The sequence below is a fragment of the Pomacea canaliculata genome, linkage group LG1 (assembly GCF_003073045.1).
Source record: "Pomacea canaliculata isolate SZHN2017 linkage group LG1, ASM307304v1, whole genome shotgun sequence".
Lineage (NCBI taxonomy): Eukaryota > Metazoa > Mollusca > Gastropoda > Architaenioglossa > Ampullariidae > Pomacea > Pomacea canaliculata.
In genome coordinates, this window is record NC_037590.1 from 45,311,402 (window position 1) to 45,324,622 (window position 13,221).

General features: G+C 36.0%; 1 protein-coding gene across 1 annotated transcript in view; it reads left to right on the plus strand.

Annotated features, from left to right (window-relative positions):
* Positions 1–12,622, plus strand: part of LOC112570508 — a 19,098-nt gene extending 6,476 nt beyond the window's left edge. The window contains exons 6-13 of the mRNA XM_025248968.1: positions 348–451; positions 886–994; positions 1,444–1,510; positions 1,995–2,022; positions 3,445–3,604; positions 4,745–4,880; positions 5,199–5,713; positions 6,782–12,622. Coding sequence (XP_025104753.1) covers positions 348–451; positions 886–994; positions 1,444–1,510; positions 1,995–2,022; positions 3,445–3,604; positions 4,745–4,880; positions 5,199–5,713; positions 6,782–6,869 — 1,207 coding nt within the window. The 3' untranslated portion in view covers positions 6,870–12,622. The remainder of the gene's footprint in view (positions 1–347; positions 452–885; positions 995–1,443; positions 1,511–1,994; positions 2,023–3,444; positions 3,605–4,744; positions 4,881–5,198; positions 5,714–6,781) is intronic.
* Positions 12,623–13,221: the final 599 nt, after the last annotated feature.

Consider the following 13,221-nt stretch of genomic DNA (forward strand, 5'->3'; position numbering starts at 1 on the left):
AATCAAACATGTATTTTGAAATAAAGTACTTTGATTGATTTATTGTTGTGTACTGATGTGATTTCTAGTTACAATTTTTTTTTTCCAAACTACCTCATTTTATTTCTGGATGATTGTGGAAGTCAGGGCGCACAATACTTTCAGACTTACCAAAGGCATTTTTATTTTGAGCCAGACTGCATCGAGATGTACTTCATTGCTAAATGACATTCTTTTCATGTTCAGACTCCAACTTTGATTTCATTAACTCCTTCTTGATCACTGATTCATTAAATTGGGAAGCATCTTAGAAGATGATAATGTGTTAAATCAGATTTTTAAAAAAAACACAACTGTGTTTGCTTTAGGTGTGTCAAATTTATTCTTGCTGATGATCGAAGTTGTGTTGATCAATGCAATGGTGTAGCTGATGTCATCATAGATGAATCTTTCCAGGGCAATGTTTGCAAAGGTATGTTTATAATGCTTACATTGGCATTAGAAAAAAAAATGACATCAAAATTATTGAAGTATTGTTTTCTTATAACAAAAGGAATAATGTTGAGTCATTTAACATGGTCATCATATTTCGTAATCGTGCAGCATGTATAAATATATTGACAGTATTGGGAACTGCTAAAGAGTTCAAAAGAAAAGCATATATGTATGCATCTCTGCACAGTTCTGTTAAGCAATTCCCATTCTAACAAAGCAGAAAATTAATTTTCCGCTTTCTTTATTTCCAATATTTAAGAATTTTACAGGAACAAAGAAGGTAGATGCTGCTTATATGTCACTATATCTGTGTTTCTTAACTAGTATGTGTGTAAAGTCAGTAGTCAGAGCATTGCAAGTGTGTGTTTTTTTTTTAATTGTCTATGTTCATTTTGTTCGGAATTTGTTCAGGGTCTGACAAAACTAACATCATTATTGGAGTGGTGGCAGGAGTGGGCTCTGCGTTAATCATCTGTGCAGTCATCATTCTTGTTGTGTGCATTCGTATACGAAAGACAAGGTGAAGGTGGTTTTCTGCTTTGTCACATTTTGTCTTACACATTTCTGCTGGTTCTTGTGTTTTTCATGCTGAACATGGCTATTTAAAATAAGCCCTTAAAAGTTGACTTTTCATTTTCAAAACTGCTTTTTTTATGGCAGTAAACATTGACAGTATTCTTATTGCTTTAGTTTTTGTGAATGTATTCATAACCATTCTTTTGTTCAGATTATTTTTGCTCTCTTTTTCTAGTTATACTTAAATGTCAGCCCAATCACGCAAGTAAACATTTTATTGCAGTGTAAAGGCAATTTGTAATAATCTTAGCAGACTCCATTCTGAATAGCAGTTACGTGTGGTTTACTCAATAGTTCATTAATTGTCAAGAGCAGCAACAAATGTTTGTGTGAGAGAAAATAAAATAGATTAGTGTTCCTTAATGTTCTGGTTCCAATTGAATGTTTTGCTAGGAAGAATGTCAGTCTGCAAAAGCACCATTACAAATCACCCCATATGGAGATGGGCTCTGTTAAACAGGTGTGTCAATTTATTAGAGGTCTGTGTTACTTGTGTGACTAATGTTGGGTTGGAAATAAGAGCTTTGCATTACACAGGAATAATAGTTTATAATTTGGCTGTCTTGGCTAATTTGCTGAGCTTAATAGCAGGGCATCAGATATTTCAAGAAGTCACTGCATTGAAGTAAGAAAAAACATTAGTAGAAATGCTTGTAATTGTCATGATGATGAACAGTATTGACATCTTTGTGATATTAAAGGCTGTTTCACATCCCTTATTGTAACAAAATGCACATTTTTTAAAGTGTTGTTTAATCTGTCTCATCTGACATCTTAATAACCACCATCTCCCATCTCTAACACACACTCACAAACTCACAAACCAACATAATTATTATGCAATAAATTGAAAAAATACAATTGTGTTTTGAAAATTAGAACAGTAATTTTAAATCATGTGGTAGCTGTCTGTCTTTATGAAATCTGAGTACTTTTTGTTTCAGTTCCCATCATACATCAACCACGCTTTTGGTACGTGTACAAATTGTCCAAAGGATGATTATTATAAATTCTGCATGTAATTATAAAGGCCATAAATCTTTGTGTGCAGTGTTTCAGTCATTCTGCCATTCAGTTGTTGTTTTTTTTTTCTTTTTAATTTCCTTCGGCATTATTCAGGTGCTATTTTTTGTGTTTTAGAAAGGCATGCCAAGATTGCTGTTAGTTGCTGGCTTATGTCTCGTGTAGAATGATTGTCATGGTCTCTTTACATCTGTTCTTACAGTATAATAATTGTGCTGCAAAGATGGGTTCATTCTTACTTCGTATAATGTCATGGTGCATACAACTATAAACAATTACTGTTGGTAGTCCATGGCTTGGTTAAAGGTTGGGGTGATGTCAGGAGTCAAGACAGACCTATTTAGGACACTACAAGCAAATGTTGATTTGAAAGGAGTCAGGATATGATTCTATTTTACATGTTCTAGAGCTTTAAGTTGAATACAAGTGTACTCTTCAGAAAATAGTCAGACTAAATAGCAAAAACTGTGTGTGTGTGTGTGTGTGTGTGTTTATTCACTTATTTGCATGTAAATGTATGTTCTGTTCTGTTCAGTGTTGTAGTGTCTCAGATTCAGTGACCAGAGACTCTTGGAAAACACTGTGATCTATGACCTTTTTTCCTCTTCTTGAAAGTGTTTCCGTTTACAATCATTCTGTGGTTTCCTTGTGGCCCAGGAGGGCGCCAGTAACTACTTGACAGCTTTTCTCATCTTTTCCATATCTGTAGCTTTCTGACAAAGGTCAGGCCTCTCAGTTCTTGATAATGTCCACCCAGTTTTAGGACTTCTGTCCTTTCTCTGAGTTGGACCTATGCTTGAAATGAAAATGAAGAGAATCCAGTTTAAACTTTCCCACCCCATGATCATAATGATGAGTTATTTGTGCTGTCACAAGTTCTTGGAGTGTTTTTATTTATTTGTATTTTTTTTTATCACTCAACAAACATTTATGATGGGTGAGCTTGCTTCTATGTTTCAGTTGAGTTTGTTAAATTATTCACAATTCCCAGTTTGATCTGAAGCATTTCACCATGAACATGTACAAAAAAAGATTGTTTTCCCTTGATTTTCTTGCTGCACTATCATAGTCATAAAGAACAGAGCAAGGTTGTTGTCATTATTCTTATAAATAGAGTTTATTTCTCATTTTCTCCCATTTTATGTAGAATATTCATAATTATCATTAAAATGTCAAATATGTACAAGATCATTTATCCAATAACAACACAGTTCAAAATGTGTTCACCACTGATACCAGAAATCTATGTGCACCGCCACACAAACCACACCACCTGTTGTTTCAAAGTTCTGGTCATTATTAGAAGCAAGTAGCCTTTTTTAATAACCTCTTCTATTAAAGTTTTCAAACATCGTGTTGAACACTTTACAGTTGCTGAAAATGTCAAGATGGGAGTTATTGACCCTGATGTGTATGCCACACAACTAGAAGAGCTACGGCCACATACACAAACCCTGATGCAGCTGTTGTCACAAATACGGCCTAAATTACGTGCAATGGATTCCGGTGATCCAAGGATTCCTACATATAAGTATGAGTCAGGATATCTTTATCCAATGATAATTTTGGGAAAATATGTTATAAAGCAAATACAAATATTCCTGAATTCAATTTTAAATAAAACATCACCCTCTTTGATGCTCCATAGTACATGACAGGTTGGGTTTTTTTTAAGCTTTTCATATTTTCTTAAGAATAATTATTTTTCTTTCTTTCCCTCTTTGAGGGCAAAGTTTGAAACATACCACTTTAGAGCCTTTTGTTCATTATTATTTCATGTAAGTATAACAGATTTTTTAATGTTATCCTTTTTAAGCAATATTATAATATCTGTTGTATATAAAAGCTATTTAGGTACTTCTGATACTTAAGTTTTAGTTTCACCTATCTTGGGTCCAAAATGTCAAACACCGGGGATGTGGAGGTGGAGATTCGAGCCCGACTGGCAAAAGCCAGCCACGCCTTCGCCTCACTCAGGAGCACATGGAAGGAAAAAAACATCAGCCAGAAGATCAAGCTAAGAATCTTCAAGTCAAATGTGATCAGCACCCTCCTTTACGAATCAGAATCTTGGAAGATGACCAAAACCATCAGTAACAAGCTTGATGTCTTCCAAAACAGATGCCTCAGGCGCATACTTAACATCTTTTGGCCAAATACCATCACCAACGAAGAACTCCACCGAAGAACTGAAACCGAGTCCATCACCACGCAGGTTCAACGAAGGCGTTGGCGATGGATTGGACATGTGCTCCGCCAGCAGACAGCAGACCTTTCCAGAGTCGCCCTACGATGGACTCCAGACGGCCGAAGAAAAGGAGGCCGCCCAAAGGAAACTTGGAGAAGAACAGTGGAAAGGGAGATGAAGCGAAAGGGCTGGACATGGGGTCACCTAGAGCGGGTTTCAGCCGATCGACATCGGTGGCGGACTCTGGTTGAGGCCTTATGTGCAACCTGATGCACGAAGAGGAATAGATAGATAGATACTTAAGTACTTTTGAAAGTTCCTTTCTGGGGTACTGCGTAAAGTGTAAACTTTTTAAATGTATTTTTATTGTGGCTCACCTGTCCGTGAAAGGAGAATGGTAAAAAAAAGAAAATTTCTCAGTATCAGCTTAAGTGTGTGAGGAAAAACTGATCAAGGTAGCTGCTCCAACTCTTATCATAACAGGGGCGTTATACACCAGTTGTGTCGAGTGCTTGTGCTGCTCCATCGTCAAGATAATGGGAGCAGTATACCATCGGATGCATTGGGTTTGATTGAATGGGCACAGCAGATGCTGGAGGACCACCGACAGCAGCAGGAGGTGAGTTTAGTGTATATTTTTTATTTGGGCCAAGGCTATGTACATTCTTTCTGATTAACATTTGCATCCTAATTTATTTTCCTCAGTTCTGTCATTTCAGTAAGAAATTCATGCAGAGAAAATGTTTTTCAAATGTGTGCGGAACATGTTGGAAACAAATGATGAGTTGGTAGCTGACTTATTATCATTGCTCTTCCTTGTGCACTTTGTGTAGTAGGATGGTGTTAATAATGAAAAGTGTGTGTGTGTGTGCGCGCATATGCATGCATGCATTGGTGAATGGTTTGGATGGATGTATGGGTGACTATGATGTGACAGCTTCAGCCAGACCCAGTGGGACCTGATGTGCTCGGTGACCTGGGGCAGGGCAGGATTTCTTACATTGACGTGGATGGGGGTATGGACATGCTGCCTTCTCCTGTTGTCTATGCACAGCCACTTGGCACGAGTAATGAATCTCTGCATTCAGAAGGCAGTGTCAACCCTTACAGCTCAGTTCCAGTGCCTCTCTTTCAGGACAGTGAACCTAACAAGTCTCAGAAGACATACGCCACAATTCACCGCAGTCCATCGGTGCCATCTGCCATCAACAACGGAAAGAGCATCTATGCTCGCTCCACATTACAAAAGGGAAATGAAGTCACCAAAGCAAAAAACAGAACCACAGGCTATTTCGCCAATGGGCGATACTATGACCCTAACCCTACTCCTCAGCCAGAGATTTATGCCCCTGCCAGCTCTTATAGCGATCGCAGTACTGTGTTACTGACCACATTTGTTCCCGATCGACCACGTTCACGCTCATTGTCAACATCTGAAGCATCTAGTGAAGGGTGAGCATTTTAATCATTTTTATTGACATGCCTTCATGAGTGTCCTAGATGTTTGAAGTTTTGTCCTTAAAGCACTAATTTAGGTATAACTCATTACATTAAAAGATATAGGTGAAGGTTGTGAAGCCTGATTTTCTACCACCTCCTCTTACAATGTTATCAGAGTCCCCAAGATACGCAATGCTTTGGTGGGAGGGCCTTTCCTACACTGTTCCAAAGCTGTGGAATTTCCTTATGTATAATTTTCATTGCTTTGAGTCTATCAAGCATTTCAAAAGTGCTTTCAAGGCGTACTGTTCAAAATACTTTCACAAGTGCTTTATCATAACTTTCTTTCTGTATTGGAACTTTTCCTGATGATGTTTGATTGCCAACACTCTTTATGAATGTACAAATGTGCCTGCAATGTGTGTGTTTGGTAGGGATTGACCTATTCACATACCTTTGCTCTGTGTGTGTGCATGTGCCCTCATATTGTTGATTTTCTTGTTGCTAGTTTGTTTTTAAAATTTGTCTTCTTTATAAAACAAAATTTGTCTTCTTTATAAAACAAGTCAAGCCTTCCTTTGGCCCTGGTACAGCACTCGGTGACCCTTTTCATTGACCCTTATTATTTCTAGCTGGATTCCAAACAGATTTGTAGAGTGTTTGTTAAAGTGTTTATCTGAGGACAAAATGTTTTCATAGTCCAAAATTATTCAAAGATTATATAGAGGTTAAATTACTCAGAACACTTAATCCAATTGCTCTTTTGTCATTTTCAGTGTTGCATACATCAACACATTTCATTGAATTCTGAACATTATTAACACTATCACAACATTACGGTCATGCTCTAAGTACTGACACATTAAAAACAGGGCTGCAAAGGCCAGCATCTTGAGTTACAGAAGGTGTACTGTAAGGGAGTTTATTTTTCTTACTGTCTAGGATTAAGTCAATCATATTTGATGAGAAGGATAACACAAGTATCAGAATAGATGGCGAGGCATAACTGTTACTGAAGTCTGTCTCATACTTGATCATTGCTTTCTTGTCACAATGGTAAGGCTTTTATTCTATGTTCAGGGAACCTGTGGATGGTGAGGGAAGTGATGAAGACTATGATGTGTTTCCTTTTGATCCCAAGGAAGCTACTGACCCAGTGGAGGTGTGATGTTGACCTAGTTCACGATCACTGTGCAAATGTCACATTCTTTGCAAGGTTATTCTCCCCTACACTATAGATCAAAAAACTTTGACAGGAAGTTACTTTAGTCATACAGAAGAAGGTTTGCTTTTGCCAGGAAGAGCATCTTCATGATATGCAGAAGGGAAGAATTCAGTCATCATTTTCAGTCATTCACACAGCTTTAATAATTTTAATATGATAGCACACAATTTTTAGTAATATAACTTTGCATAGTTATAGTTTGATAATTTTCTGTGAGTTTGGGAGAGAGATTTGGGAGGAGCAAGGATGACAGTGTAATGTCAATTTGTGATGAAGAATATAACTTTAAATATTGTTAAAAATTAAGTCTTTTCTTTATTTCCCTCACTACCTCTTACAATTTTTTTTTACCTCCACTTCACAATGAAGTGGCATCAAGTCAAGGAGATTCTATGTAGCCCTTTGCTTGTGCCTGATAAGCCACTCAAGTGTGCCATCCACCTCTAAAGCACATTAATCTACATAAAACTGGGTTTCCTTATACATGCCACATTATTTCCAACAGGGTTACTGAAACTGGTATTTTGTAGCCCCGTCATTGTATTAAAATTGTTTTCTTTTATTTAATGTTGTATTCTGCCATCACATAATTAGTAAGGTTAACAGACGTGATCTTCCTCCCATATCCCTCATCAGACGAGGAGTTCTGTCTCCCTTTTTTCATCAAATGGCATCTTCTGGTGAAAGTAATCTGTGATGTAAGGTGGATAGATTTACAATTTAGCAAATCAGAGTGCTTTAAGATGATTGTGATACAAACTGTTGAAAATATGGATGCATGACATATTTGTAAATGCCAAGGATGTAAATTCCTAGCTTGTCTGACACATCAAAGAAAAACATTTTATTTCTTTAGATCTAAGTCCTTAAGTATCTTTGTTATTTGATGAAACCCACGCTATTGTTAGTTTATTGCTACTGAAGTATCTGAAATACCATTTTTGAATTTTTAAACATTTTTTTTCTTGTTGGCACTTGCCAAAATAAATAAGCCTATTTCAATATCCACAATTAATGTAGTTATTGTCAAATAATCTCACTTTTTACTAAAGCTTTCACAACTCTTGGCCTGCCTTGTGCAGCATGCTCAATTCCATCACTATAGGTACGATGCAAAAAATAAAATCTTGACAAGTGCAGCACTAATTGTCTCTGCCTTATTTAATCTTATTATAATTGCTGCATCGTGCAAAAGTCATCATAGTATAAAGGATATGCATTCCATAACAAGCTTCTTTTTTTTTTTTTTTTTTTTTTTTTTGAGAACAGAGTCCTTTTGCTCTGCTGTTTATGCAATTCCATTTATCAGCATTCTTTGAACTTTAATATACTTATTTGTAATGGGGCCTTCTCAATTCCTGCATTTTTTTTCTGGATCTGAATGTATTTTTTTTCAAATTGCAATTTGACCAAGTTTTGCTGGTCCAGTTTTCCTTGTCATCAGGTGCAGTCACTATGAGAGACAGAGCACATCACTGTCAGGTTGTGAAAAATAACTTCTGCTTTCCTTTATATCTATCTCCATATCCATGTTATCTATCTGTAGTTTATTGTTTTAGTTTTTGATTTTCATCAATATATCTCGTATACTGTTCTGCAATTTGTCTTGCTATCTAAATACAATCTTATACCTCATTTAAAGAAAAAAGACTGGTTTGTGCTAATCTTGCAAAATGGGAAAAGCAATGGATGACATTATATTATTGTGTATCAAAATGCTTGTGAAATGGAGCAATTGTTTGTTGGCATGTCTGATAATTTTCAAGTTGTATCTTGATTGTGTGCCATATTATGTATTTGCATCATGGCTTGTCTCTACCTTTTGTTTCCTACTGCAAGTCATATGTACAATATATGTATGGTGAACTACTTCTACAAAAACATCTACATCGACATTAGAATGACAATAGTTTATGTTTCTTTTTCATTGCTTTGTGACACAAAATGTGGTTGTAAAACTTACAGATGTAAATTGTGACACATCTAAGTCTTGAATGACTTGATGTAAAGATATTTGGATTTGTATTTTTTGACATTTGATTATGGTAACATGATCAGATTTAACTATGCACCTTAGCAGGAAGACTGTTCTGTGAGAAATGTAGAAATGTGTATGTGTAATAAATTGGTATCTGCATTCAAGTTTGTCAATGACTTAAATAGGTTGATGATGTGTTTTTATGTCTCTTCCTTTGTGAAAGGGGAATTTGTTTTGTGATGTCATGTGCTTTTATCTTCACTGAGCTTTTTTAAAAAAAGATTAAAAGATAGTGTTCATTAGCTCCACGTTTTGTGGGTGCGTGCTCCACACAATTCAGTTAAGTTACAGGCATTGTATGCCCATACCAGGTAAAATTTTATTCCTGAAAGTCCCCTTTGATCTGTTTTTGTTTCCAGGACTGCATTGTAAGAACATTTTTTCCCCTTTTTTATACATAAAATATGAAGAGAGTCTATTGGTTCCTGATATTCTGGGTACTTGCTGCATATCAGTGGTTGGCAAAGCAGAAGCTTAGTTTCAGTTGTGCATTTGTACTGAATATACTGCCAATCTGTGAACAACCTATGTAAACTGTGATCTTAATTTTTTGGGGGAAATCATGTTCATATCAGGATTGAAATATTTGCCTTTTGACAAACATTTTATTATGTCCAACCAGTTTATGTGTGGAGTTGCCAATGACACGTTATATATTTCCTTATACGCATATACAATCCTTCCCATAGATGTATATTGGAGCAAAATATGAAGTTCTCAGCATAAAAATTCCTATGTATGATGACAGATTACTGAATTTATTCAAATTTAATGGGACACATGCATAGATTTGCCATGAATTGTTCATGTAATTATTGCTTACATAGATGGGCGGCAATGTTGTAACCATCAGATTATATCTCATTCACTAGCTATTGAGGGTTTATATTTCTTTTGGTGTTTTGTTTTCTTCTGTTGGTGTATACCATGAAAAAAGTGTTTCATTTTCAAATTTCAAATGAACGAGCATGTATTTTCAGAGGCATCTGCTTTGGAGCTGTGGTTACGTATTTTGATAAGGAGGGGAGAAAAATTGCTAAATGCTTTTAGACTGTGATGCAGAATAAAAACATTGTCTGATTACATTTGGAAGACTTGGAATAGGTGTATGTGTGTTTCTGTTTTGCAAATTAACAGTTAAATAATGTACCATGCAGACTTGATTATTTTTTTGTTCTGTGAAATATTAAGGAAACCAGCATCACATTTCATTGAGAACGGAGCTAGAAAGATAAGTATGATAATAAACATACAATGTTTATATGTGTTAGCTGTTTTCGTTTGTTCCTACTTGAGCATGAGAACACTGTGTGTAGTAGTTACAGTAATTTTTGTAAGCACAAAATACAGATAAACATTTATTTCAAAAGAATCATTAAAAAATTCACAGTGTTAATCAGAAATTGTCACTATTGTTGGAAAAACACCTGCAAGTTTGAAACCAGAACAGTTTCTGTTTATCTGAAGGCTTGTCGATATTTGGATGATTGCTTGAGGCAAAATGATTTTCCTCAAGTAAAAACATAAATGACACAATTTTAAGTCAGTTTATGACTGTCAGATTTTGTTATAAGTTACATTTGTTTTAGAGTAGTTCTGCTGAATTTAGAGGGTCAGCTCTACCATTAGGGATACTTTTTGCACCAGTAAAGTAAGATAAATCTGCTTTGCCACTTGTATGCTGTGATGTTTGCCATAAAACTTGCTTGTTGTAACATGTTTTAAGCATAAAAGGAGTCAGCATTGTGCTTTCTGAAAGAGGCAATAGCTTCTTTTGAAGATATGATTGCTTATTAGGAAGCTTTTAATACCTGTGTGGCTTCTCTTGACCCAGGGAGTGAACATGATAGGAGGCACTTTGCTGAAGTGACTAGTTTACCTGTCAAGTAGTAGGGCTCTTTTTTTGGTTTCTGTGCAAGTGCACACTTTTTTGCAGATTGATGTCTCCTTGCACGTGTGTTGATTATGCCAGTAAAACTTACAATTTTGAGCTTCTTTAAAAGAGTTTACAGTTAAGATATCTTTGAGTTCACAAACTATTTTCAAAAGCAGATACTTTTTGATTTACATAAGAAAATTTTTTATTCTGGGGTGAATGGAATCTGCAATAATCATTACTGAATGTGTAATAAATGCTTTCAGATTTATGCAAACTGTCATGCTTATTACTGAATTAAGAGTGCTAAATCATGTCCAATTCTATGTGTTCATGCATTGTGTAATTAATTATATAGCATGGTTCTGATATCTGTAATTTTGTTCTTTCACTAATGTGTATGCACATACAGCCATATACGTGATGCAAGTGACTCTTGAGACTTATTTCCCTTTCAGTGATAGATCGTGGGAAAATATGCAAACAACAGTTACGAAAAAGAAGAGTTTCTCTTATCTTCTTTGTTTTCTTTTGTGTGTCAAGAGGATTTGGTGATTCCAACATTCCAGCAAACTGAGTTTTGCCAAGCATTTTGACTTATAATTATGAGAAAACCTGTGCAAGTATTTTCATCTGCTTGTTAGTGCTAGTGCTTATGCTAGAAATCGTATGGAGCAACTTTGAAGCTTGAAACAGATTTTGTAAACATTTATTTATGTTTGTAAACTTGAGCACTCTTACAACAGTTTGTGTTCCTTCTTGTTCAAGCTTCATTTACAAGGAGGTTCAGTTGTGCATCAGTTAAGCGTTTGTGTCGAATACAGCAAGAATCGAAAGTCCTGGGTTCAGTATTGTTCAGTTTAAAACTGTTTTTTCTCTGCATGTAGCACATGTTTACAGTGATATAGTTTTAGCTGCATCAGTTTCCCTTCCCTCTCTCCTGACAATGCCATGTTTGTATTTAACACATTATGTATAAAGGCTGGCAATAATCATTAATGCAGATGTAATGATGTGATAACTCTCCCTCACTACAAATTTGTGGAGGAGAAAATTCGGTCACAAGTTAGGCAGGGAAGCATACCCAGTCTAACAGGAAGCAAAATAGTCATGTGGCTCTAAGTGTCCATAACAGTTGTAAGTGAAGAATGGTTGTGTTTGAACAAGATATTCCTGCCAAGTGTACATGTAAACATGTATTTTTAACATGTATTTGTTACATTAAGTGCAACATGAATGACATTATGGCACATCAGCAGTTCTGCTAATTTAGTGCCTTAATAAGTTATTTTATTCAGCATTAGGTGAAAGATAAATTTTCCTCTGGAGTTTTGAATGTCTATGGTTGAACGTGACCGTTATTCATCACTTTGTATAATTTGAACATTGTATTGTTACTAACCTATCAGCCATTGCACACAGTGTATAGCAAGTTTTATTCTCTCGATTATTCCTTACCTCTCTTCCTCCCCCCCCCCCCCCCAGTGTGTGTGTGAGGAGATATGTTTCAGGTATGTTCTTGTGCACATATGTGAATTAGTTTTATCAATGCCCAATTTTTGAAAAAAAAATTCCGGGTGAACTACATGTTTAATGGTTTGTCTTTTTAGCTGTATGAAATTCTCAACCAAAAAAAACTGAGGGTGTCACTCATATTCTGTATTTCTCTGTTTCTTTGTGTTCTTATGTAACATTGCAGTCTTGACATCATTTTTTGTGTGGTTTTGCCATTTTTAAATGAGCTGTGGGGGCAGGAGTCAATAAAGTATTTTTGAAATTACATTGATTGTGCTATAGTTTCTTATAATAAGAGCGATATGCCTGCATGTGTATATTGGGAGAGGGATATTAAAAAGAAAGCAATCTGGAATTTTAGAAAAATCTTATCACTAGAACGAAGGTAAGACAAGGGATGTCTAACTTTTCTGGAGTGAGGATTGCAGAGGTGTAGGTTTTAATACCCCTTTTCTCAGGGGACTTGAAGATTCCAGACAAGGGGCGAGAAGACGGGGAAAAGCATAAGGACTAAAAATCTCTTCTTCTTTTTTTTTCTTCTTTTTTTCACTACAAGGCTTGCGTCAAGATACCGTGAAGGGAGTCGCCGACCGCAGGTAAGGAAGGGACCTGGGTACTCACCTTGCAACCCTCTCTTAGTTTATCAGTGAAACGTTTTGATAAGGTTTGTTGTAAACAATAACACAAGACTGCGAAGATTTCGTGGCGTTTTGGACGAACTCAAGAGGTGAGAATAACGTATGGAGAATAATATTATTAGCTAGCCGGACTGTTCAATTCCATGCCATCGATTACTGGGAATTACGATCTCGTGTATTCTACCAGTTAGCACTTCACTCCTTCAAACAACTTGAATAGTAAATCGA